This window comes from Pangasianodon hypophthalmus, chromosome 15, assembly GCF_027358585.1.
Source record: "Pangasianodon hypophthalmus isolate fPanHyp1 chromosome 15, fPanHyp1.pri, whole genome shotgun sequence".
Classification (NCBI taxonomy): domain Eukaryota; kingdom Metazoa; phylum Chordata; class Actinopteri; order Siluriformes; family Pangasiidae; genus Pangasianodon; species Pangasianodon hypophthalmus.
The window spans coordinates 11786360-11812726 of NC_069724.1; the positions used below are offsets into that span (position 1 = coordinate 11786360).

Sequence of the window (26367 nt, forward strand, 5' to 3'; positions counted from 1 at the left end):
GAATATGTAATCAGGTTTGCTATATATGACAGTGTGTGCTGGTTGTGTTGCTGATACTGAGATGCAGGTATCTGCAGTGATCATTTATTCATCCAGGCCTCGCTTTCCCTGAAACTAAAACTAATCCTGCCCATGCATCATTCATCATTTGTGAACACTCACGTTATAAATTTTTCAACATTGGGCAGCCAGTGTTTTTATTTCCTAGAGTTGTATTGAATGGGTCTGGAGGGTAACAGCAGGTCGATGCTAATGTCACTGTATGCTGATGTATTTATAGCATATTTACACGATCTGTAAAATTAGTCATTGTGTTCATCAGGTCCAGCTATGATTTATTGTATAACAACTCCTCTGCACAATGTATTGGATCCCTTCTTCCCCATCTATCAATGGTAAAAGGGACCATCATAAGACCACCACCTAGCGGATTCTACTCAGGTGGTGTATCTCAGCACAGCAGTGACACTGATGTGGTAGTGTGTGGTACTGCTTGTACGTTGCTGAGTTTTTAAACACCTTAATATCACAATATTGGTATAATATGCATTGGTTGAGAAACTGTAGAAGTTAAGGAGTTAAATAAAAAGTTATGTTCTACAAATTATAGTTTGTGAATGACAAATGATGTATGGGGGCATAGTGGTAGTTTAAAAAAAAAAAAAAAAAAATCAACAAACCACACCCACTTCCAGTTCGAATCCAAATACACATATTTGGAGCATTAACGAGATACAGATAGTGGCTTAGTGTTACACCCCCTAGTGCAGGGAAATGAGCTGTGGTGATCACACATGAGCTACAGACACAGTGGAGAGGGATTAGGTATTAAGTATGTCTTTAACATTCACACTGCATGGGAAAAATTTAGCTCTAGTCTTTAATTGTATGCCATACTGCATACCAACAAGCATAAATGTCACAGCTAACACACCACCAACTGAATAATTTTGATCAACATTGTCCTTTCGGTGATCCCTTTCCACTGATGGACAGTTTATTATATGTTAATTGGATATCTGGACCTGATAAACTGGCAGCTAAATATGCAGCATCTGAATGATTTCAGTTTTTGTATCATTATTTTTTTAAAATCTGTATCACATGTTTATTGTACAAGCCCTGATTTATGGACCTTCCATATTTCTCAAAAATATTGGCATACTAGCCTGGCTCGGCTCAATTCCCATGGAAAACCTTCAGTGTTTATCTGTTAATTGATTGATTGCGTTATTGAGTAATATGCTTAAATGCAATTCATACGACAGATCAGGTCCTGATGTCATGCCTGCATGGTAATAGTTTGCTCTTAAATATTGTGGTTGGCATTTAAATTAATCGTTAAGGAAATCTTGGATCACGGTCGTGGTCAAATAAATGCGGGGCTTTGAAAGGAGGCTGTATATTTACTCATATTTAGCTTTCAACATTGAACCTTGGAAACAAATAGGCCCTTATTGCCTGAAAACTCTCTCTTTTAGCCTTTAGCAGGGTAAAACAGAAAGAGAGAGAGAGGGAGAGAGAGAGGGAGAGAGAGAGACCAGGCGACAGTTCTCACTGCAGGAAAGGTAGAATTTCATCCCCTTTGAAGTAACAGAGAAGGATTCAGGCCCCTCATTAGCCAGATAGAATCTACACTCAGACATGTAAGTTAGCGATTCGAATCTATTGGGACAGATTGAATTCCGTTAAATAGTGCTGTTTGGTGCTTTTTCTCAGGCTCTCTCGGCCATCTCCTCTGAGGCGGCAAACAATGAAAAACACTGCGAGACATTCAGTGGCAGAGTCTGGCTGGGAAAAATCCTTCAGCTTTCTCATATTCTCCCCTTTCACAAATCCCTCTGCAGACAGGTTATCTCTGTGAATGGCACTCTGTACTCACCTGCTCTTGGCTAGTCTCCCTTTTAAACCATCACCAGTATTAAAGCAAAAAAAAAAAAAAAAGTGTTGTGGAACCCTCTGAACAATAACTATAAAAATATAAAAGTGATCATTTGGCCAAACCAAATTTATCAGCATTTGGTGTCTGGCTGCCTTTTACTAGCTTGCTAATGTTACTAACAACATGGTCTGTAGAGGTGTTCATCAGGACTGGGATAGTATGGGACCCCACAAAAAAGTTGCAAAGTTGCAGTTTTTTTCAGATAGGAAGCTCATGGGACAAGGAAAGGTTCATTACCGAGAGCATATATGGTGCTGCATGACACATTTATTGCTTTCATTTAATCATCTTTATTAAATGCTTTATCCTGGTCAGGGTCATGGTGGTGTTGTAATTACTAATTAGTTTATATTTTGATCATTGGAGCCAACCAAGTTCATCAAAAAATAACAGGCAGGTGCAAAAAGTAATAACTGTGTGAATGGACAGGAATGGGGTTTACACTCTTTGAGAATCTTCTTTGACTAGAAAATACATGATTTTTGCATTAAAAATGTATAAACATACTTGATAATATTCCACTGACCCTCCAATGCCAAATCAGTTTTCTTGATGGAGTTAAGTGTTGGCAGTTTGCCTCATTAATCTGATCTTAAAGAATATTCTGAGGCAGATACCTTCCACAAATATTATACTACCTTTTACTTTTTCATAAATATACTGCAGTAATAGCCTACAAAGGCATTATAACATCTTTGAGTTATTAAATACTACAATGTTATAACTGTTTTTGAATCTTCTTGAGTTAGAAATGCTGTGTTTTCTTCAAACTCTACTGTTTATACTAAAGCCAAGTGGCATACACTGAGCTTAAATACTGCCTTGAAATATTCCTTCAAATTTCACTATACAAACCATTAGCTGTAACATGTAAAGGAAGCTTAAAGTTGGCAAAACTTCATACCTCATTCATCACACTCTCACCTCAAATGTAGTACCATCACTTTCTTTCTTCCTCTTTGGTGTTACTGCATACCAGCAAATTCAGGTAGGGGGCATGGCCTAAAAAGGCAGAGATTGTATGTTAGAAGTGATTTGGATGATAATAATTATTCCAATTCGAGTTGTATGTAAGGGGAAAAAAAAACATTGTGCTGTTATGGGAAAATAATCCACAGTGGGGTGATATGATGAAGTGAAGTTACTTTTACCACCCAGAAGTATTTTCCTATGATAGAATTTCCCCAATTGTTTTATTCCTCTTATAATACAGTAATTTGTCAAAGATTACAATATTTTGACAAAGACTTTCTATTTATCCATTTATACCATTATACATACATACATATATACTGGTATAAATGGATAAATAGAAAGTCTTTGTTTATATATTTGTATCACTTACATTATGGCAGCTATAAACAGTCATTCCCTCATCAGTCTCTCTTTTTTCTCTCTCTTGAAGTTAATGAGAAAAAAACCCATAACTTATCATGGTACCAAGAAATCACAAAGTGTAAACGTCTCTGTCCTAAGACTTTCCCATATCAACGTTCACCATATCAACAATTACACAAGTTTTTAACCTTCTGACCAGTCAGCGCTGTGGTATAAGTTGAATTATTACATTTATTTTATTTTATTTTATTTTATTTTATTTTATTTTATTTTATTTTGTCAAAATGTGTTTCTAAACTGCTACAAGCAAAATTTTTTTAAGCATAACTTGATTTTACCAGTGAAATGAAAGAAATATTTTGTACCCTTATCATATTATTGTACTGTTACTACAATGATGAGAGATGAAATTTTTACCAAATCTTACACACAGTATTACACACACTATATTTAGGTTTAACAATCACAGACCACACCTTTAAATTCACTTCAGTACTTTATTTCTGAGCATGTACGTCCTTTTGGGTGGCTCTTATTCCTTGTGTTGGCAGGAAATGTCCCACCGAGTAAGTGTGTGATAAGCTTGAAGTGTTTTCAGGGACGTCAGATGAAGCTCGGAGCCAATACTCAGTCCACTGGGATATCCCTAAGATAGAGACCAGAGATAGAGTCAAAGGGGTGGAGGAGATTTCCCTGGAATGGCCAAAGACACCTTGGATCGACGAGAGCCATTCGTCTTCGAGCGTGCACTTTTGAAGGGATTAGGTTTGAGTTTCATGTTTTTGTTCTTTGTTGTTAAATGTACTGGTGTAGTTGCGTGTTTGGTTTGTCAAAGCTGAGAGCTAGAGAGCTTAGAGCACATAAGTATAGATCCTTTTTCATTTTAAAGACAAGAATTACTGCTCTAGCAGTATGTAAAAAAAAGATACACACCAGAACTGTGTGCAGCGTTTCAGTATACGAAGCTTGTAAAAGACTGTGTGCCTATAAAGACAATGGAAGGAAAGCAAGGCCAGTGAGCCAAGAATGGGGCATCCACAGAAGCAAGCCAGACTAAATTAAATCGATATGTGCACCATTCAGCGACAGTAAAACCGCACTGTTTTGTCATTGCACTCAAAAGCAATGGACAGTTTGGTAGATAACAGATGTTCCTTCTCCCGGCCTGCCGCTCCTACCTCCCTCCCCCCGCCCGCCTGAAGAGTTTGTTTCTCTCCCGTGGTTTTGTAAAGACGAACCCATAATCCAGCAGCGGACAGTACATGAAATCAGCCTGGTGGTATGACTGTCACGCAACAACTGCTCCAAAAAAAAAAAAAAAAAACAAACAAAAAAAAAAAGAAAACAATATGTAGAGGTTGCAGTATGACACACCACCTGATTTAAAGGAACAGTTCACCCAAGAATGAAAAAACTTTTTTCCATTTTTACTGCATTTGTTGTCAGCCGAGACATATTTGGTGTTGAAAGTTTAGCATCGTGCAATATCTCAAACAATTATTTGGAGTTTTTCAGTCAGAAAACAGACTTGCTTATGTGGTTTCTGACATTGCGGTGTCCTAGTCCCAGCCCTAGTCCGGGGCACAAAGTGTTTAAAATTCACTCACTTGCTTTCGGTAACCGTTTATCCTGGTCAGGGACATGGTGGATCCAGAGCTTATCCATCCATCACAGAGCACCATCACACAGGTTCATACACATTCACACCTAAGGGAAATGTATCTTAGCCAATCCAGCTACTATCAGTTTTTTTTGGGGGGGAGGAGGTGGGAGGAAACTGGAGAACCTGGAGAAAACCCACACAGACAAGGGGAGAACATGCATGGAAACTCCACACAGTCAGAAACCCGAGCTCAAGCTTGAACCTGGGACCCTGGAGCTGTGAGGTGTCAAAGCTAACAACTGTGCTCTTTAAAACTTCATATTATGGTCATGTGCCCTACTAATCATCAAGCACAGCTTGCATGGCCACACCCCCCTACAACACGCTCTTATAATAAATCTCAAAGCAATCAGTTTGTACTAAAAGTTGTATTTAGTACTGATGGAATTTTTTGGACTTTTAATGCCCATGCCTACATCATGAAGACGCTCCCATCTGTGTGATTTATTTACTTAATAGACATATGTCTTATTTCATCTGAATAGTACTTATGTATAAACGTGAATAAAAGGACGTAATATAGAGATTAAAAAAAAAAAAGCTCCATCATTCTTCCTCAGCACATAGTTTGGTGTCAACCACAACAGCATCAGATTCAGGTAGGGGGAGTTGCCTAAAGTTTGAAGCGTGTATGTATGTTAGAAGTGAGTTCACATTTACTTTGTAGATTTATATTTGAACTTTATGTACAAATTGTGCTTCTGAGCAGAAAGATGAGGCATGTAGTTTGCACAGTGCCAAACTGGTAGCTATAAGCTTCCTCTACTTGTTAGCTACATTAATCTTGGTTGACGGTTGACTACTGCTATTTGGTGTAAAGTCAAACAGTGTGTACATTTGATTTTTGGCTGAACAGTTTCAGGCTTATTATTCAGTTATTCATGCTATAAGGTTTCTTATTCTGTAATGGCTATTAAACTAAAGAATAAAGAATGTTAAAGAATGTGAGTCTGGACATTTACATGGTTAAACTTGGACAGCTTAAACAGAAAGAATCCTCTTTATTCTGTCTTCTGTATTTCAGTCTGTCGCTGCAGAGGCATTTGAGCAAATATGACAAGAATGACAAAAAAAGAGCAGGGATATGGATTTCGTTCAACGACGTAAAAAGGAAATGAAATAACAACAACCAAAGAAAAAGTCAGACATGAGTCAGACCCAGTGTATTCTCAGTGACACGACAACCCTGGGCTCTCGTGCAGTGTGAGTGTTGTAATTCTGTCTTTCTCCCAGTCATCTTTGGGGCATTTAGGTGACTTTAATTGTCCTCATGACAATAAAAGCAAGGTTCCAGGTGCTTTGAAGTTCAGAGAGGCCACGGCTCACATGCAGCTCGAGTGAAGGTGTGTCATCGTTTTTAAAAGGGAGGAACAGGATTGCTGGTGAGGACTGGGAAAGAAGGGGCGGTGAGTAAATGAGGGGAAAAGTTCCAGGTGTCTCTGATAAGGCTCACATGGCCAGAGGGATCTAGAGGAAAAGTTCGAGAGAGAGAGCGAGAGAGTGAGTAAGAGAGCGAGAACGAGAGAGAGAGAGGGAGAGAGAGAGTGAGTAAGAGAGAGCGAAAACGAGAGAGAGAGGGAGAGAGAGAGAAACCTGGCTGCTCTGCACCGGGCAACTTGGGGCTCACAACTTAAAAGGGAGGGAGCCGTGTGGGAGGGGCTAAGAGAAAAAGGGAGAGGGAGAGAGAGAGAGAGGGAGAGAGAGAGAGAGAGAGAGAGAGAGAGAGAGGGAGTGAGTGCACAAGACAGCAACTGGAAGAAAGAAAGCGAGACAGATAGGAGAAGAGCGGGAAAAAAAAAATCGTTCTGACACACACGCACACACACACACCCACACGCAAACACACAGATCTTCAAAGCCAAGGGCTTTTCATAGACTGCCTATTAGCTAAAGAGATTACATCTGGGGCCCTGCTCTAAATAAATAAGGTGAGAAGAGTGGCAGAGCTCAGTCACTTCAGAGGGAGAGATCCATCCCGCTCCACTTCAGGACCCACAACTTCAACTTCGGTAAAGAGCAGGACACACAGGAGGGACTCTTCACACAGAGAAGAGGAAAGGAGTGGAAGAGGCACACTCTGGTCTCTTTCACTGCCCACACAGACTCACTTGCAGAGGGACCAGGGATTACACGAGTTTTGGATTCTCCCATCTTCTGTCAAGAACAGATCTGTAATTCCTGAGTCAAATTCAATTTGGACTTTTTTTTTTCTCCAAAGAACATTTTTCTTCTCTCTGCTTTTTCAAAGGTTGACTGGAGCTCTTTGACGGACACTGCGGGTCCGTCTCCAAGGGCAAGAGGGTGAGTGAACCGAGTTATGGATGTTGACACCTTCCTTTCGGACACGAAGGGAACCAGGTCCAGAGTAGGAATTGACATTTACGGCGGACGCTCGGGGCTCTGCCCCCTGGCCTCTTCCCTTCTCCCAGGCAGCTCTCCAGCATGTACCTTTCTGTGAGGCTCTTCCCAGTCCTCCACCCTCCAGTACAATGTGCACATGGGAAGTGACTAAGAGTGCCGCAACCTGGGTTCGTGTGTCCTATCTGTCCTCGCTGCTGCTGCTGCTCGTGCTCGCGATCTCGGCTCTGCCCGTGGCGTGCCACGATGCCCGCAGGGCCGCACGTAACTCCAGGGTGGCCAACAACTCGTCTTCAACCGCAGTGGTGGTGGGCCGGCACGTCCGCAGCTACAGCCACCTCACAGGAGATGTGCGCCGCAGGAAGCTCTTCTCCTACCAGAAGTTTTTTCTCAGGATTGATAAGAACGGCACTGTCAATGGCACCAAGACCAAGGACGATCCGTTCAGTGAGTAGAGTCTCTCCCTTTTTCTCATGCTTTCTCCTTTTTCCCCTTTTCCCTTAACATGTGGGACCTATAGAGGCGAAATGTTTCCCAGGATATAGCGCAGATTATTTCCTCGCTGCCTTTGATATTTGTCCACAGATAATAAGAACCTTACCTGAGCTTGCGGTGGCAGCAGTTACCGCATTGTTTGGAGGTTCAGCTTTGTGTGTAAAACAGAAACTTTTTCCCTCAGGTTTTTTTTTTTTTTTCCTCAGCGTAGATTTATTCATAGCAGAATTTCTGGAACCAATTAGACATAACAAGGGACCCCCCTTTTTCGCAGCAAAACTCATCAATTTAAATTCGTCACAAAACTGGCAGCATATTTGTATCATCATTAAAACTTGTAGAGCTCCAAAAGTCACTTGGAAGTAAAGTGGCTTGCATTTTAGTAATCTAATCTCATCTAATCTAATGAGAAGGTCATGTTATTTTAGTTTTAACCCCTGCTGGATTGAAAAGATGCTCCGTTCCTTCACTGCTATCTTTGAGTTTAAATACTCCATTAATCTCCATGTTAAGTTTACTGTTGGGCTTAAGCCCAGGCTTCCGAATTAAAGCCAAACACCTGGCGAGCACACCCCAAACCCACCCTGTACACTTTTCCGTTGCTGCGCTGCGTGTACATTGGTCCTAATAAAAAAAGGCTTTGCCATATGGAGCCCATGTGCGTGGGGTTTTTATTACAGACGGAGAGCGCTGGAACCCTGCGAGACATGGCTGCGGGTAGTTCAATTAGCTGAGCCACCTCTTAAACGCGTCGTGCTAAAGGGCCACTGAATGAAGAGGTGAGGCGAGTCGAAACTCAATCAAGCGCTTATTCCATTAAGGTGATTTTTGATGGCTAAATGATAATAAAACGAACTAAACAACCCAATTTAGCCTCCTATCACCTATAGCGGGGGAACGGCTTCTCTTCGTTAGATGCTCCGTGCCAACTGCTTACCACATGTGAATATAACGCGGTTGTGATTAGCTCCCACAGTGAGCCCAAGGCACAAACCATGCTGGTAAATGTTCTAGCCAGATGCACGAGGGGTTTCAGTGTGGATTCGCATCTTGTCTCGGTTGCCGTCACAGCAGAAGTATGGAGACAGCCTGCGGGGAGGCGAGGAATTGTTTCTCCAAAACAGATTCAGACATTTAGCTCCGGACGCTGTGGATGCCCATGAGGTAGTAGCAGTGCTCTCTGCGAAGTGTGCGGCTTGTGCGGTTTGTTTATTCTGTAATCAGAACCCATCGTTGCTGTCTGTAACAAGCCTGTAAACTCGACTCGCCTGGAATGTTATGGCAAAATCAGCGTCCTTCAAAAATGTTTTTGCTTCACCCTAGTCAAAGCTGGTGTAATTTTTAAACTTTCCCCTGCATGCAGTCATAATATTTCTTAATATGTGAGTCAGCATGGTGTATACCCATGTACACGGGAGTGCGTACACGTATATCTGTGTGGAGTGGCATCACATTAGTGATCACCTCAGGCCAGGTAACATCCTGAGTGTTTGAAAACAGTTGGGTAATGAACTAATTGAGCATCGTTTGCTTTGGCATGACCCTGAAATTATATAATGTTAAGAGGGACACCTACATCAGTTCTACAGTCGATGTCAGGATCAAATGCCCTTGGCATCAATTTAACAAATGAACAAGAGCTCTGTTTATTAATATATTAAAAGTTCATTTTGATTCTTTCCTTTGTGTAGTTTGAGTAGAAGTATAAATATCAGGTCGGGAGAATAGGAGACATACTTATAGCATAATTGTCAGGTAGTCACTTACAATGAGAGAAAAGCCCAAGAAGTAGTTTGTTTATATATATATATATATATATATATATATATATATATATATATATATATATATATATATATATATATATATTTATATGCCATGATCACATTTCAATTTGGACAAACATTTACAGAAAGCATAAGTGTGATGAAGCGTCCCTCTTTTCCAGACTGAGAGAGTCTCTTTGTCAGGACTGGAGCGCTGAGCCAGTCTTCAGCCGACTTTAGTTCTAAAGTCCCGCTCTCCACAAAAGAACTATGTGCGGCTTGTAATCCAATCCCAGCCATATTGTTTGATTTCCCCCTTTCAGAATCCATTTGCTCGGTATCACTTTGTCACATTGTTGTTTTGAAACTTGCAATCTCCCAAAAGACATTTTTTTTAACATGGCCCCTGATGCTGGTGCTGGTGCTGCTGGAAGTCCGAGCTGTCCTTGGCATATTGAGCCCTGTGGAAAACAACAGTCTCACTGTGATGTTTTTGGACTGAGAAAGCAAAATCAGCCAAACTTACTGCCCAGACTTTCTCTTCCCTTCTTCATGTTAGGGATGGCTCTCGGTTTGTTTTGTTCCGTTAGCAGCAAACCTGATCCAGGATTTAAACTGTGCAGCTCTGGGGAAAAAATGTCGCTTTTTAAGTCCAAATCCAGGCAGAAGGAAACTCTTAATGAGCATCATTAGGCCTTGACATGTTTGACTGAGCATATTTAGCAGTTTAGGGTTCAACTACTGGTTGTGGGGTCCAGAGTGCAGGGGTCTATCCAATCATCATGTCAACTTTTGGGCTGGACATCAAACAGAGGTCAGTGTGGTGGTCATTTCCCCCTTTCCACCCCCCTCTGCTTGGTCCATTTAGAGCTGGTTGAGTCTATTAGGGCTCAATTAGGAATCAAGATGGTGCCAGCTGCAAGAAGGCCAAAATTAATTGGGCGGCCAGTGGCACTCTTGGACGGTTAAGAGGCATAACACCTCATCTGTCAGCTCATGTTTTTACTCTACACACATTTCTAACATTGCAGATGGGGTTGTTAGCAAAATGGACATCCATCTGCAAAGGGTACAAGCCACTGCAGTGCTAGTTTTGGAAAGATATAAGTGCAAAAGATATTACCTTTTGCTTGCAGCTCGAGCTGTAAGCCATGTCAGTGTTGACCTGAGCTTGAATGGGAGGCTGCTGTGATATTAAACGCATCATCTGTAGTTAACAAGGTTTCTCAGCGGGAAGGATGTAAACTTACTGTGCATTTCAGGTGCAGCTCTTTGACAATAAGAGATTGTCAAACTGCAGCTAGTGTATCTACAGGTCAGCCAATGGCATACGAAGAGAAGACAGCACGTGCTCTAAACATGCGCTGTTCTTTATGACATCATGCTGCATGTGCATAGCTTTCAGTGAAATCTGTGCAATAAAAGTGACTTACGGGTTGTGGATGGATGTGCAAAAAAAGTAAACGTCAGTGCATCTTTAAATTCTGTTTGACCTAAATGTCCATGTGGAGTTTCATAAATAACAGAGCTCACTTTTACTAGACAGTTTAAGAACACAAACAAGACCCCTGACCCCCAAAAACGCACCATACTGAAAGTTTTTCATAACCACAGCATTATGACAGACCTCCTTCAAGAAGCGCAGATTAGCGGTGAGGATTCATAAACAAGTTTTGTTAATCCACTCTTTAAAAAACAAAGTTTTACCCGAACCTCTTGCACTCCTTTACATGTCCAAACCCTACGACTTATTATTCAGCAGCTACATAGAAACCAGTGCAAATTGTTTACTGCATTATAAGAGTCAGGAAGCTAAATGTGCTTCAACTTCTTAAAAAGACATGTCAGTTGGTAGCTTCTCAAAATATTTGAAACCATACCACATAAACATGCACTCACAACTCAATCAGTGCCGCCTCCTTCCATCCCCTCTCAGTTTAATGTCTTGTTTTTGCCCTATTGAAAGTTCACAGCAGAGGTATGGGAGACCAGATGTATGCCTAACCTTTGACCCCATAACTTAAAGCAAATGGCTGTTTGTAGCATGGCTTGTGTTGGGGAGGAACAGCTCTGTCTCCCACTCAGCGCTGTTTACTTTACACAACTGACCATTAGCCTGTGGACAGGCGTGGAATTGCCAGATAAACTTTTCCAAACTATTTATTCCATCTCCGATTATAATGCGCTACTTTTTGCGGTCACATATCGTTTTAGCAGAAGACGGAAAAGTGGAATGTGTTTCATTGTGCGGTTTACGTTGATTTAGAAGTTGTCCGAGACATTGAGGAGTCATATTTTACACCCACCCTATTTCTTTCTCCCAATTATTTATCAATGCCAATCATAGAACCACAGATGGTTTTATGCTGTCAGGATGACTGAACGTCCTATTCTTCTGTCATTGAGCGTAAAGTGAACTGGAATGACATAAATCCAATTAGCCACGTCATGTTCTTTGGTCAGAATGAAGTGTCTTAATAACTGCTGGTTCCATAATGGAAAGTTTAAAATTTATTATGTGCTAAAAGAAAGAGAATTTCTTTGTAGCTATGTAATAAGAGTCAATTGATGCGGCAGATAAATACAAAGACAGAGAAACAGCTAAAGTACTACACTGTTATGCTTAACAAGATTTATATAACAAGCAAGGAAAATATTATTGCGATAAAGTGATACCCAGAGGTGGTAAGTACTTAAGTTTTACTCTTTCTTTTTTATTATCTAAGCAATCATGACAAATTGTAGATTCACGACTGATGTTTCTGTGCATTTTCCCTCCAAAGCCAATCCAGTTTCTACAGATTTGCATGGTTTTCTCAGGAAAATGTGGATGGCTATCATGGCTCAGGAAGCATGCTTTTTTGCGAGGTGCACCACACACCATTCTAGCTGTGAATGGAGTGAACTTTTTCCCAGGCACGTCTTTACATCATTACCAGGGTGAATTCCTGTGCAGAGTGCGGTTGGACAGATGGTGGTGGTGGTGGTGGTGGTGGTGGTGGAAGGAGGGAGGGGGGTCTAATGGAAGCATCAAAGGTAGCGAAGTAAGTTCGGTGATGTGACCGGGGATGGCCGGCCCGGTTTTTAAAGAAGCAAGCAGGAATGCTGGCTAATTATACATTGTGTGAACAAAAGGCATGGAGTCCGGGCAGCGGGAGGGAGCTTATCCTAAGGCAACTGGTGGCTGCAGCAGAAGTCCTGGGTTTTATCTGTCACAGATCCTATATCCTGCTCACGCTAACCCCTAAAGATTTAAAACGAGAGGCTGTTAATGCAACATGTTCCCACACGGGGATCGCACTGGTCTCCGTCTGCACTGGTGCCTGCTCTGACATTTAAAAGTCTGTGACTGGAGTCCATTTGCCACCACTGAAGCACATGTGTGTGTGTGTGTGTGTGTGTGTGTGTGTGTGTGTGTGTGTGTGCGAGTGCATGCGTGCATGTTTGTTAGTTAATGTATGTATGCACATTATGAAAGGTGGATAAAGTAGCCAAAAATATAATGAAGAGTAGTCAGTGTAAACACTATAAATAAAAATGATTTAAATATGACTATACCACAGTTCTGTTGAATTCTGGATTCTGATTGGTATTGAAGGTGTTGACTAATTTTCTGAAAGCAGCTCTGAAATTAGTGTAACTGTAAACAGGTTTATAATTAATGTGCTCATTCTAATACATTATCATTTCTAAAGTAGCAGCTCATTCACAGGGACTTGTATGGCAGACACCCGACATAAACAGATTTCAAAATATGTGTGTAATCACTGATATGGTAAAGTTTCTGTAAGGAGATATTTGTCTAACATTTATGGAAGGAGTCTCCAGTGTCAGTGCTTTGTAACAGTCACAGGTAAGGCTGCGACTTTAAGTTTTTTGACGTGTGAAAGTCTTTAGGACAGAGGAATTTACAGTTTTTGGTTTTGCAGTAACATGAAACGGAGAGGCTGGTGACAGAACAACTCATTATAGCTGCTGTAACATAAGTGATAACAGGAAGTAACTTGTTTCACAGACGTTCCACAACAATAATTGGAACTATAAATGGATTAAAAGCATGACATGTCATTCTTTAATATATAAAAACTTGTAAGCATGAATTGCTGTAGTATGGGAAAAGAATCCATTTCAGGGTGGTAAGAGTAACTCCGCTTCAACACACCACCCCATCCCTCAGTGATTTTTCTATATGACCAATCAGAATCGTGAAATCAACAGAGCAGTGGTATAAGCTCTTCTAAGTCTTCTCTTGGTTCACCGAGGTTCCTGTACTGGGTTTGTTAAGGGGATTCTGGTCACTGATTTAGCCACTTAACATGCTTGTACAGAACGAACAGGAACCTTTCATTGATTTAAAAAAAGCATCCTTTTTCAAGCTTCAAAAGTGAACTAGTTAGAAAATGTAGCACACAGAAATTCAGTATATGTATACTATAAGCTGCCAGAGGGAACAAAATATTGCAGATCTATGTGTGCCAAAGGAAATAGCTTTGGGCTTTTTTCTAAGGGAACCTCAAACCTTGTTATTGGTTTGTTTATCTGTCTCCATATGGCTGCTCTCAAACGGAGACAGGCAAACAGGTTTATAGAGAAAGGATGACATGCACTTCATAAACATTATGTTTTCACTGCCTTAATGTGAGTCATCACATAACGCAAATTGGTCCGGTTAACGAACACCTAAACCGTGCAAGAGTCCAATTTTCTGTCCCGATACAATGATATGTTAAAACTTTGAAAACATATTATTTGATGTCAAAAAAGACTCTTCTACATGCAAACCGTACACAACTAGAGTTTATGGTGTTGCTTTAAATGATGGAGTTTTCCAGCACGTTGTGAAATTCTCAAGTGTTTCTTTGAGATCACAAGTTCTTGGCAAAGACAGATATGCAGTGAAGGAAGTGATAACAAAAGACACATGAAGGCTGATGTTATTGCCTTTTAGCAGATTTCCACTCTTCAGATGATAAATTGTTTGATGGGAGGGAAATCCATATACTGAATTTGAAGTGAAGTGATGAATCACGGAGTTGTTAGAATTTGGAAGGCAAATCTTCGAAATGCACCCATTAAGAAAATCATAGTTTTACAAGAAGATTAGTGTAACTGCAAATCATGTTTATATTAATGCCCTTGTTTTAGTATCTTATCATTTTTAGAAATCATTCCAGTCTTTTTCAGTAAATGGATTTTTTTAATGTGTTGTTATTTAACAAAGAAAAGGGTATAATTGTTGATATGGTGACGTTTTCTGTGAGATGTTTATTAACATTTATAGAATGAGTCTCCAATGTCAGCACTTTGTAACAGTCAGAGGTAAAGCATTTACGTTTTCTGGCATAGTAAATTGTTCAGGACAAAGGTTTTTACACTTTCTACACTTTCACTAACATGACAAGCTTCGTTTTTGTCTTATTAACTTCAAGAGATTGAGAAAAGAGAGGTTGGTAAGGCAACAACTCTTTATAGCAGCAATAATGTACATGATAACAGGAACTAACTTGTCTTGTGGACCGTCCACAACATTAAATGTAAGAGGTATAAACCACTTCGGGAAGTGCTGTTATAGAAGGGGGGTTACAGTAACTCTGTTTCACTCCATTGTCGATAATTTTACTGAAACAGCATGACATCGAATGTTTAGTAACCTTACTATTGTAACCTTACTTACTTCAGTAACCTTACTTTAGTACAGTAATTTACGTGCTAAAAGTAAAACATAGAAATAGAAATGTTCAGTATCAGAATTTCTGAAAGTATTTCAGTGATGCATTTACCATGTAACGAACCCTTCGCATTTGCATCGAGTCTTGAAAATTGTTATGTGGCATCAAACCATAGTGCAGAATCACGTATCTGACTGGCTTTAAGGTGGCATAGTGGCACAGCGAGTATTGTTGCCACCTTACAGATCCAAGGTCTTGAGTTCGATCCTGAGCTTGGTTTACTGTCTGTGTGGAGATTTACATGTTCTTTTCGCATATTCGCTTGGGTTTCCTTCCCTAAAGAAACATCCTCTAGGTGTGAATGTTTGTGTTCCCGGGATAATCTCCGGATCCACTGAGACCGTGACCAGGAGGAAGCGGTTACTGAGAGTGAATGAGTGAGTGAGTGAGTGAGTGTTTTTCTTTGACTTTGTTTAATCATTTATCTTTGTAGCTGTCAATTTTATATATTTTATATAAAATTTATTTTATTTAAAAATTGTTAATGTTAAAATTGTAATTTAACATTGAAAAATGTTTTAGAAAATTCCTAAATATTGTAATACCTATTTGGTATTGTAAAAATGCCTTTGGCCATATCATATCATTCACCATTAGAAAAAAGGGTTCTTTGGTCATTACTGGTTCTAGCTTCCTAAAGCAACCTTTTTTAATAGAGACATCATCTGTTGAAGAGTATACAGAAATTTTAAAAGAAACAAACATGCAGAGTGTAATATTAGAAGACTACAGGTTCCATTTGTTAAAAATTGTCATTTTGTTTATACTGTGGTGAGGAATCTTGCGATTTGTATGAATTATATTCCACAGACTGAACTAATAACACACTCTGTGCTCTCCTAAGTCCCCAAAGGAGGTTGGTAGACAAAGCACCAAACACCAAAGTTTGATTTATTTGTAACACACAAAGAAATCTCTTTTGGCTGCTACCTCAGTAAATGTTTTTCCCATTATTCTCAGTTATGGATAATGAATTGTACAATTGGTACAACCGTGGATGGCTGTGAAAGCAGCGCTGTTTAAACAGTGTGCGAGGCCACATGGCCACGGGAGGGAGAGGGAGGTCATAACGAGAGAATGGAGCAGTCGGACCAGCACTCAGCTCCAGGAGCCATGGGGGTCTGCAGTGGCCAGATCAAAGGTGCAGGCCGGTGTCATCAGGAGCCAATGTGGGGTCAGCAGCAACGACCGCCTTTAATGGGGACCCTGTTTCCTTTATGGTCTGGGAACCAGGGGGCTAATTGATAAGACATGTCTGTCATAGGAGCTGCAGTTCAGGCTTCCCAGGACAATTAAGCATTCTGACATGGATATATGCCCTGGCTTGTTAGGGGTGTTAAGAAGAAAAGAAGAAAGAAGAAGAAAAGAAAGATAGAAAGAAATAGAGAGAGAGAAAACAAACAAAAAGAAAGACTGGCCTTTGAATAGGTAAGTGCAAGTAAGTCATTGCACTTTGATCTCACTGGACTGTTGTGTTTTTATTAAAAAGATTTTTATTTTCTCAAACTCAGTGACTAACACATCAGAACACCGGCGAGTCTGGGGCCTCTTTTTGCTCTCCTATGGGCCTCGGCGCTCGGCTACAAAACACGAAGCAATTTTTTTTGTAATCATCCCAAGATGCGATAACGTGTGTTCTGTCACTCTGCCAAGCGAGCATAGACAGGCGTCGAGCATGAGGGCGGCCACCTACAGAGCGCGGGGCAGGAGCCAGGTCTGACTAAAACCTAACGCACAAGGCACAAAAACAGATCAGGAACCGGATCAGAACCGGACTGAAACCATCAATGTGTGCGCACACACACACAGACACACGCACACACACGCACACACCCGTGCGCTTAAGACACGTGGCCAGGGAGCTGAACTTTACACGGCGAGCTTGTTAAAAGCCGAGATGCTTTTAAGCCATTGTAATCCGAGCCCTACGAGGGGTTTAAACCAAGGATAGCAGAGGGATTAAGTTGCACCATAAGAAACTTCTCACACTTTTTTTTCAGCAGATGCCGTGAATGACGCCACCGTTTTAAGGCTTGTTAGAATACAGGACCAGAGCCTGATATAAATATTATAAATCTCTCACTTTGCCAAGAGAACAGTTTGCACAGTTTTTTGTGCATTAACATGTCCTGGCGTCTGCTGCATTGTAGGGGGTCCTGCCTTTTTTTTAACGAATCTGCCACATAAAAACTTGTTATATGCACAGGTGTTTTTTAGCTAATGTCCAAAAAATGTTGATTAGATAAATGTAGCCTAGTTCCAGATTGCATTTTTTTCTTACCATGCTTTACAGTAAGTAATTGGCATCCGAGAAAGAGAGAGAGACAGACAGACAGACAGACAGGCAGAGATACAAACACAGAGAGACAGACAGAGAAAGATACACGCAGACAGAGAGAGACAGAGAGAGAGGTAGAGAGACAGAAGGACAGACAGGAAGATAGAGAGTGAGACATCTTTATCGTTTCCATAAATATATACCCAAATCTTCAGATATCTTCACCATCATCCTCGTTGTCGTTAAGCTCCATAGTTTCATTTTTAAACCGAATATAATTGCCTAAGGGCCCCTTAGTAAGGGGTGGAGTCATAAAAAAAAAAAAAAAAAAAAAAAAAAAAAAAAACAAAAACGTGATTTCAATTTTCAAGATGGCCGCCCCATAATGTTCCAGTATTAAGCTACACTATGCAATTTAATTTATGTTTATAGATGATAGGAAGTCCCACTGTGTCCTAAACCACATGAGCATGTCCGTGTGACATCTCTGACGAACTGGACGTGGTTGAGGTGGAGATTTGCACAGAAGTTTTTGGGTGATGCAGACATCTATTATACCAAACACGTCAACTAGATTTTGGTCACAAACAGTGTTCATTTGAGTTTTTTTTCCTTAAAGTGTCCAGATGAAGATCTAAAGAGACAAATTCTTTTTTTTTCCTTTTACATTCTTACGTCTTTTGTTGTTGAGCTTCTTTTCAACTTGTGGGTGCAGGCAGATGAAAAGGTTGTGGTGATTAGCGAATGGGCTGTAAAAGAAATTGGCCCTTTTTGATCTAATGGACCACATCAAACAGCTCAATGAGGGAAATTTTCGTACAGGTGCGACTGAGCTCAAAGATCCCCAGTAGCTCTTATTTTGACATTTCACACATCCTGGAGTGGAGGAGTAAAATGTGAGTAATGCGAGATGTGTAACATCACTCGAAGAGCCCATGTGTGTTTATACACCAGACTGTGGCTTTGCGCTGATTCTGATACATACACGATCACGATGCTTCACTGTCCAGCTTCACACACTCGAGTCCACGCTGTCACTCTTTGATCAGAGGATTATTCTGCCGTAATCCCAGCAGCTCTGTCATCCAGGCTCTGTTCTTCCTCTTTCATTCTGTCGCTCTCTCTCTTGCTGGCAAACCTGAGGCAAGGGAGGACAGAGAGAAGCTCACTAGATTTTCTTACATCTCCCTTCAGATGGCTGCAACCTGAGTCTGTACGGAAGTATGACTCTCAGATCCAACCTAATCCTTCTGTTGTGTTCTGGCTAATGCAGGTGTGGCTTAAAGGAATGGTCAGGAGTGATAAATCAAATGCAGCCAAGACACGTTAGGTGCTTGAAGTTAGCTTCATTGGTTTTGCACTGGAAAATAGAAGTCTATCTCATTTTTTTTCCCTTTCTTTTTTCTCTTCCCATGTAAAGACTTAGGCAGTCGTGGCCTAATGGTTAGAGGCTTGGACTTGTAACCCGAAGGTGAACCTGAAGGTTGTGGGTTCGAGTCTCAGGTCTGGCAGGGATTGTAGGTGGGGGGAGTGAATGACCAGTGCTCTCTCCCACCCTCAATACCACGACTGAGGTGAGACACTGAACCGAACCCCCAACTGCTCCCCGGGCTGCCCACTTCTGTGTGTGTGTGTGTGTGTGTGTGTGTGTGTGTGTGTGTGTGTAAATTCCGAGTATGGGCCACCATACTACTCACTAAAGGTACAACTCTGACACTGGAGATTCCATAAATAAATGTCTTCTTACTGAAAACTTCACCATATCAACAATTATACATTTACGTGGAGCGTCCATAATACAAGTCCCTGTGAATGAGCTGTTACCATAGAAACGCATTAATATAAACCTGTGATTTGTAGCTGCACTACCTTTAGAGCTGCTGTTATAGAAAACGAACCAATGAGCTTTGAGGATTCAACAGTGCGGTGATATAAATGATTTGTAAAACAGCAGTGATGATTAATTTTACACATTCAAGATGAAAGTGGAACTATATTAATCATCCTCATCACTTCTGGCTTTCCAAAACAATTCTGGGAAAAAAGTGATTACATTTGTCCACAATGTTCTGGCATTCTGAGCAGTTTAGTTCATGTTTTTAGATGACAGGAAGTCCCATTGTGTCCTAAACCACAGTACCACATCTGTGTGACATCACTGAAGAATTGGATGTGGTTTGAGGCGGATATTTACACAAAGGATTTTGGGTGACAATTGTTCTTCCCAGGTAACAGTTTTAGGTTTCCAGTAACCTTTGTTCAAGCCTCAGTCATGCTTTTTTTTTTTCGGGTCTCTCTGAAAATGTTTTGGAAAATACATTCTAGCAAAGTTTTATTTGTTGAGCATTAACGCTAACCTTTCCATGGTGTTCATTCTTGCCCGGGAACACTGGGAATGAAGCAGGAACTTTATTTTTGTAACATTACACCCTTCCTACAACCTGATGACTGTTCTGATGATGGTCTCTGTTAGCTGGCTTACCACAATTTGGATCATAGCATTTTGAATTTCCTTTAAAAAGCCAACTCCTGCACATCATACAGAGGAAGTCTGAGATGTGTCTGAGTGTACATTTATTTACTATTTACTATTTGGATAAAATAGTAGCACCTAACATCTTTCCCAAGATCAGCACTGGTATAATCTTTAAAATGTGGGCCACTGACGGAACATTTCAGGATGCAGCTGTTCTGCAGCAGCTGGAGGTCTTATTAACAGCTTGGCTAAAAGCAAAGGTTGATTTATCCCAATCCCACATGCAAAAAACACAAATCGTGCCGCCCCATGTACCCACAGAGCCTACTTTATTTCAGGCTTTATGAGTTTATCTAATTGCCTTTAGGAGAAAAAAAACAGTAACATAAAACTTACTCACAACTTGAATCAGTCATAGCTTGGAAATACAGCAAGCGCAAACCCGATAATGACACACAGCTCAGCTCCGAAAACAAACACTAAATAGTGATTTGTTTTGTGTGTGTGTGTGTGTGCGTGTGTGCGTGTGTGTTTGGGGGGAGTTTTTATCTTGATGGTTTTTGATTTTGGTCCTATCCACAAGGCCAGGAATATCTGACTGTTTGACTGCTTAAAAAAACCGAAGCATTTATTTAAAAAACTAAAAGAGCCAAGAGGTTTCCTTTTGGTTACTGCGGTTAAGGTTAGGACTAGATTTAGCTGGAGTATAGCATTAAATAGCTGCATTAATAATTATTTCAGTGGAAGGTCCTTACAATAAGACAAATGTGTGTGTATGTTTGTGTGTGTCGTTGTTTTTATACCCTGGTGAGGCTCGATGCCTGATTACATACCAAACTGAAGGGGACAGATTGAGGTGAACCTGACTGAAAGTGTGTGTGTGTGTGTGTGTGTGTGTGTAAATCTGCACCCCCTGTGGTCAAGGAACAGCTGTGCATACAGTCTAAAGGGGCAGAAATGAATATTTGCATATTCATGTTCATATTCCATATACTGTAAATAGAACATATTTTATCATATCTGTTATGGACTTGTTGTAAATTTTTATATTTAAATCTGAATCACTTGGAAAGGTAGACACCGGCTAACTGTGGCCCATACACAGAAACCTGACTGGGATAGGAATGCAGTGATTACACAAATACTACAAATGAACATCAATAATGAATTCGTCCTCCTCACGCATATGTGATTAAAAATACAAGCCTGACATAAACACTGCCTTTATGATCAACAGAATATCAGTTAATCATGCCAATGTTTTTTTTTTTCATTTGACAAATTGTTTGTCTTTGACACTTAAAATTGTCAGCCATTTTTAATTTTAAATACATTTTTTGTAATATTTCAGTTCAAAAGTTCTTGAAAATTCTAGTAAATGCCATTTGCTTAGACTATTCGAGGCTATTTCCGATAGGGAAACACTTTGTTTCAGGGTTCTACAAAGTGGTCTCAATGAACAAAGCAAAAAAGGGTGCTAAATGGAACCTTTTTTTGCTAAGAGTGCACTTGACATTTTACTGTCTTATATATGAAGGACTAAGTAATAGTATTAAAACAATTTTTAAATACACTATTAGCACATCAATGCTGTAAGTGGCCTTATATAGATATAGAATATATAGATATAGAATTATTATTTGAGTCACTTATCAAGCAATGTGAACTTAATGCTATTGCTAGCTTGGTACAACCATGATGCAACTTACGTTAGAAACTTGTATTCGCTATAACGTTATTAGGATAAACGCTGAAATAAGGTAATACTGTTACTATCCATGAGTAGTCTACTGCTTCACAAGCTAGCTAACTAAATTATATAGATAAATTCTGCTGGCCACAGTACATTCTGGGAGGCGGGGCTTCATGTACATGGATTGGGATGAGAGGAGGGGTTACTGAGTAAACAAATGTTCCAGTGTTATTGTAGCTCTGGTTTACCAAATGCACCTTTAATGGTGTTTGTTTCACACTAATTGACATGTGTGGTCTTTTTTTGTTTGTCTGTTTTTTGCAGGTATACTCGAAATCAAGTCTGTGGATGTTGGCATTGTGGCAATTAAAGGCCTCAATAGCAACTATTACCTTGCGATCAACAAGAAAGGGGTGGTGTATGGAGCGGTAGGTTCTTTTTCCCCTTAATGGCTATGAATATTGTGTATCTTGGTGTGTATAGACATCACGTCGAGATTTTGCCCTGTGACAGGCATCACTGGACCAACAAGGGCAGAGCTTAAATGAAATTTGTTCATCCAATCACAACCCACGTTTTATTTTCATTTCCTTTTCATGATAGCATAAAATGCTTAGTATAAAACACAGTACTGCACTAAGATGCACTGCAAGAGCTAGCTAACTAGCTGACATTAACATTACCTCACCAGAAGTAGCTATTTGACATTAAAGACCAAACTATGTTCCCTAGCAACATAGTTAACAACAGATAAATGATATTTATCTAACACACTGGCTAAAATTAGCCTGTGATCAGGTTTATGATCGGCTGAACAAATATACCTTAAGCTCTACCCTTAAGCAATGTGATTAGTTTTATGATTAGGTTTATGATCGGCTGAATATATTTACCTTAAGCTCTACCCTTATGCAAAATCATGGCTACTGTAAAATATATACTTATTTACATATATCCCCTAAAAATTAGCACCTAAACTGGTAAAAAAAATGTTCACAACACCTTATATAAAAATGATCCAGTAGGTGACCCTGAATTCAGTTTTACCTCACGACTGTGTTTAACGTCAGCATTAGACAGTTCTTATTTAGCAGGTCTGTAAAAGATCAGCGAGGACGCAGGTTCTTTGATGTCTCCTGAGCCCATGCTCTATTTCTCATTTCTCGAGACCCTTAAAAAGCCTCAGGTCCTTTTAAAGGACAGTTCCACTCCAATGCCTGTAAATAATCCCCTAGCTAAAAAGGAGTTCTGTCATCTTTGGGAAAGTAAGCCGAGAAGCCCCTCTTCCTTACACAGCCATCTCTAACCTCAGAACACTGCACCGTGCTCGTAGCGCCGCTCCATTCACCGTCCAGCAACACAATCCACAGCTCGGCCTTTGTCCCTCGCCCCCTCCAGCTCCGCCGGAACCCGTTCAGCTGCTCTCAGGAATTGCATATGTTACCTGAAACATGAAAAAAAAAAAAAAAACAGCTGATTACGTCTTACAGGAGTGGATGCCAAATGAGGAAGGAAAAAAAAAACATGACAGCGATGATGCAAAAACCCAAAATTTACAATATTGCCTTAACAGAGGTGTTAAGAGGTGTTAATATACTTGGAGGATATTCAACAACTATTGAGAATTGAAAATATTGAAACTATTGAAAATATATATTTGACACTGAATAATACCATATGAGTATTTAAGTATTTATTAGTATTTATGAAGACTTACAGTAGATTCAACAATTTAGACTTGAGTTTTAAGTTTTAAAAGTGCTCATTATTTAATTTTAATAAATACATTTTATTGATCTGACCTCTTTATTAAAGATGGTTTCTATTACTGACACTGCACAATACATTATAGCAACATGAAACGAAATAACAAAAATTTGTGTACATTATAGATCCCCTTACTGGACGAAGGCTGCTTATTTTGCACAATTAACATGTCAATTCACATCACTAGTGATATCAAATACTGACAGCTAAAAAATCTCAATCTCATCTACTTGTATGTAAATATACCAAAAGGAAAACTTCAGTGCTGTTTAAACCTAATCCCTATCCACTGCATCTGTAGTGCATGTTTGATTACCACAGATAACAACACAAAACTCATTACTCTGGTATATAAATAAAGCGCACAAAACTCATTACTCTGGTATATAAATAAAGCGCACAAAACTCATTACTCTGGTATATAAATAAAGCACACAAAACTCATTACTCTTGTACATAAATAAAGCACACAAAACTCATTACTCTTGTATATATATATATAAAATGCCCAAAACTCATTACTCTTATATATATATATATATACATATATATATATAAAATGCCCAAAACTCATTACTCTTGTATATATATATATATATATATATATATATATATATATATATATATATATATATATATATATATAAAATGCCCAAAACTCATTACTCTGGAACAGTAAAGGTGTTAAGATGAGACAGACCTCAAAGAAGGTCTTACATTAAAAGGTAATTCTGTTTACTTGACCATTTCCTGATGTTTTTGCCATATCCACATGCCATCAGAGCAACACACCTACCACGATCACAATCACAAACTCTTATCTGTGAAAAAGTAGTTCCAGATCTGAAAGGACAAATTTTTTAAAGCTTTCTACAAAAAAATGTCATAGAAACAATCCTCAATGATGGAATTCTTCAACATCTGCCCCTAGACTTCCAAGTGAGCTTTGAGTAAACAGGTTTTGTGTTCTTCGCTCAGTGCAGGGAAGCGTTGCAGTTCTTGCCAGTGTTCTTGTCACAGACACACTACACACACGGTGGATAGAAATTTACTGTGGATACGAATAGAAAGTATAGGCGCCTTTACGATAAGCGTGTTGTTTATAGTATAATTTATTAATGTCGTTACATCTTGATAACCTGCAGGATGTTAACCCTTTGGGTGATTATATGAAACCTCTCTAGGAAAAAAGTGCTGCACCACATGTTACCCCTGACCTCAATTTTGTTTCTTTTCCATTTTCCAGAAGGAGTACGGCACTGACTGCAAGCTGATAGAGCGGATCGAGGAGAACCGGTACAACACGTACGCCTCGGCAGAGTGGAAGAACAAGAAGAAGCACATGTTCGTGGGTCTGAGCGCCAATGGCAAGCCAATGAGGGCCAAGAAGACACGGAGAAAAAACACAGCCACACACTTCCTGCCCATTCCCATCCCATAGGGCCTGTACATGGGAAGCGTTCACTGCACTGAGGAAACACTTGGAACTTTTTTCTACAGTATCAAGAGACGTCTTTGGAAGGACAGCACTATGTACAGTAACTGAGCGGAACTCTTTGCTGATATATATATATATATATATATATATATATATATATATATATATGTTTAAATTATTGGCACCTGAGATAATATGAGACACCAAAATCCTTTGACGATATGATGGACCAGAAAGGATAAAAGGACAACAAGGCAAGGCCATGCCCCCTTCCCGCCTCCCTAACGGCCTAAAGAGACATTTCACAGAGCGTATCACATGTATTGTGTATTTGTGTATGTGTGTGTGTGTGTGTGTGTGTGTGCGAACTTCGGACACAGTTATTTATGCTATACTAACTTGTATAGTATGCTATACTGACTTTCCTAACGGACTCTCTGTGCTCTGTCCGCGAATGCAAACACATACGGAACAGGGGTTGAGACGGAGGGACGGCGTTCGAACAGCTGGACTTAGCCAAGCATAGCATAAACAAGTCTAACAAAATCCTTATTAACATGCAAAGCCACTGTATTTGATAGCTCCATTCTTTACCTGACTGCTTTGGAATAAATTATTTATTTTATGTAATATTTAAAGGGATACAAAGACAAAAAATATGAAATGGACATTTTTTATCATTTATGCTCCTCTTTTAAAAGCTATTCTATCGGTAAAACATGAATAAATGAATAAATGAATAAATAAATGAATAAATAAATAAATAAATAAATTTCTGTTTACTGCAGAATTTGTGTTTGTTGTGTTTGGAGGGGAATTATTTTATTACAGGAGCAGTTAGCCCAATGTTCTGTAAAATAAAGCCAAGGCACGTGTGGTGTGTTAAGTTTACTTCTTTAGTTTTGCACCTGAGCTACGAGGTTAATGTTGCTAACAAGTAAGTGAAGTTTATAGCCACCAGCCACACACTGTTATCTAAAAACATACACAAAATGATGTTTCTGTACTAAAATCTAGCTTAAATCAGTGGTGTTTGGTGTCACTCCACACCAGCATCAGACTTATAATAATAATAATAATAATAATAATAATAATAATAATAAGTTCATTTTTGGCATGTAAATTAGATTTTATTATGGAAATATTTTTAGCTTATGAAGCTGCTAATGTAGAAATGGTGCTACTAAATCAAATGGTGTGTTTGTGACATGAGTGTCATTATTTAAACATGTTTGTAAGACCCTAAAGTGGAGGCTTTACTAAAAAAAAGAAAACTTAACACACCAAACATGTCTCGGCTGATCAAGTAAATTTGTGGTGAAGGAGGAAATCGTGAGATGATGATGTTTAATTCATCAGGTCTTTAGGTTCGACTTAACATTATAACTGTTAAGTAAAAAAAATACATATTTTATTTTATACAA

The 26367-nt window shown here is 39.6% G+C and overlaps 1 protein-coding gene and 1 long non-coding RNA gene across 2 annotated transcripts in view; one reads left to right on the top strand and one right to left on the bottom strand.

Annotated features, from left to right (window-relative positions):
- Nucleotides 1-23917, bottom strand: part of LOC117599137 (uncharacterized) — a 47210-nt gene extending 23293 nt beyond the window's left edge. The window contains exons 1-2 of the long non-coding RNA XR_004579566.2: nucleotides 23046-23917; nucleotides 2867-2944 (exon numbers count right to left, since the gene is read on the bottom strand). This is a non-coding gene — a long non-coding RNA (uncharacterized LOC117599137). The remainder of the gene's footprint in view (nucleotides 1-2866; nucleotides 2945-23045) is intronic.
- On the top strand, nucleotides 6660-25727 carry fgf10a (fibroblast growth factor 10a). The gene is made up of 3 exons (XM_026941331.3): nucleotides 6660-7748; nucleotides 22063-22166; nucleotides 24752-25727. The coding sequence occupies exons 1-3, from the start codon at nucleotides 7433-7435 to the stop codon at nucleotides 24944-24946; spliced, it is 615 nt and encodes a 204-aa protein (XP_026797132.1). The 5' UTR covers nucleotides 6660-7432; the 3' UTR covers nucleotides 24947-25727.
- The last annotated feature ends 640 nt before the right edge of the window (nucleotides 25728-26367 follow it).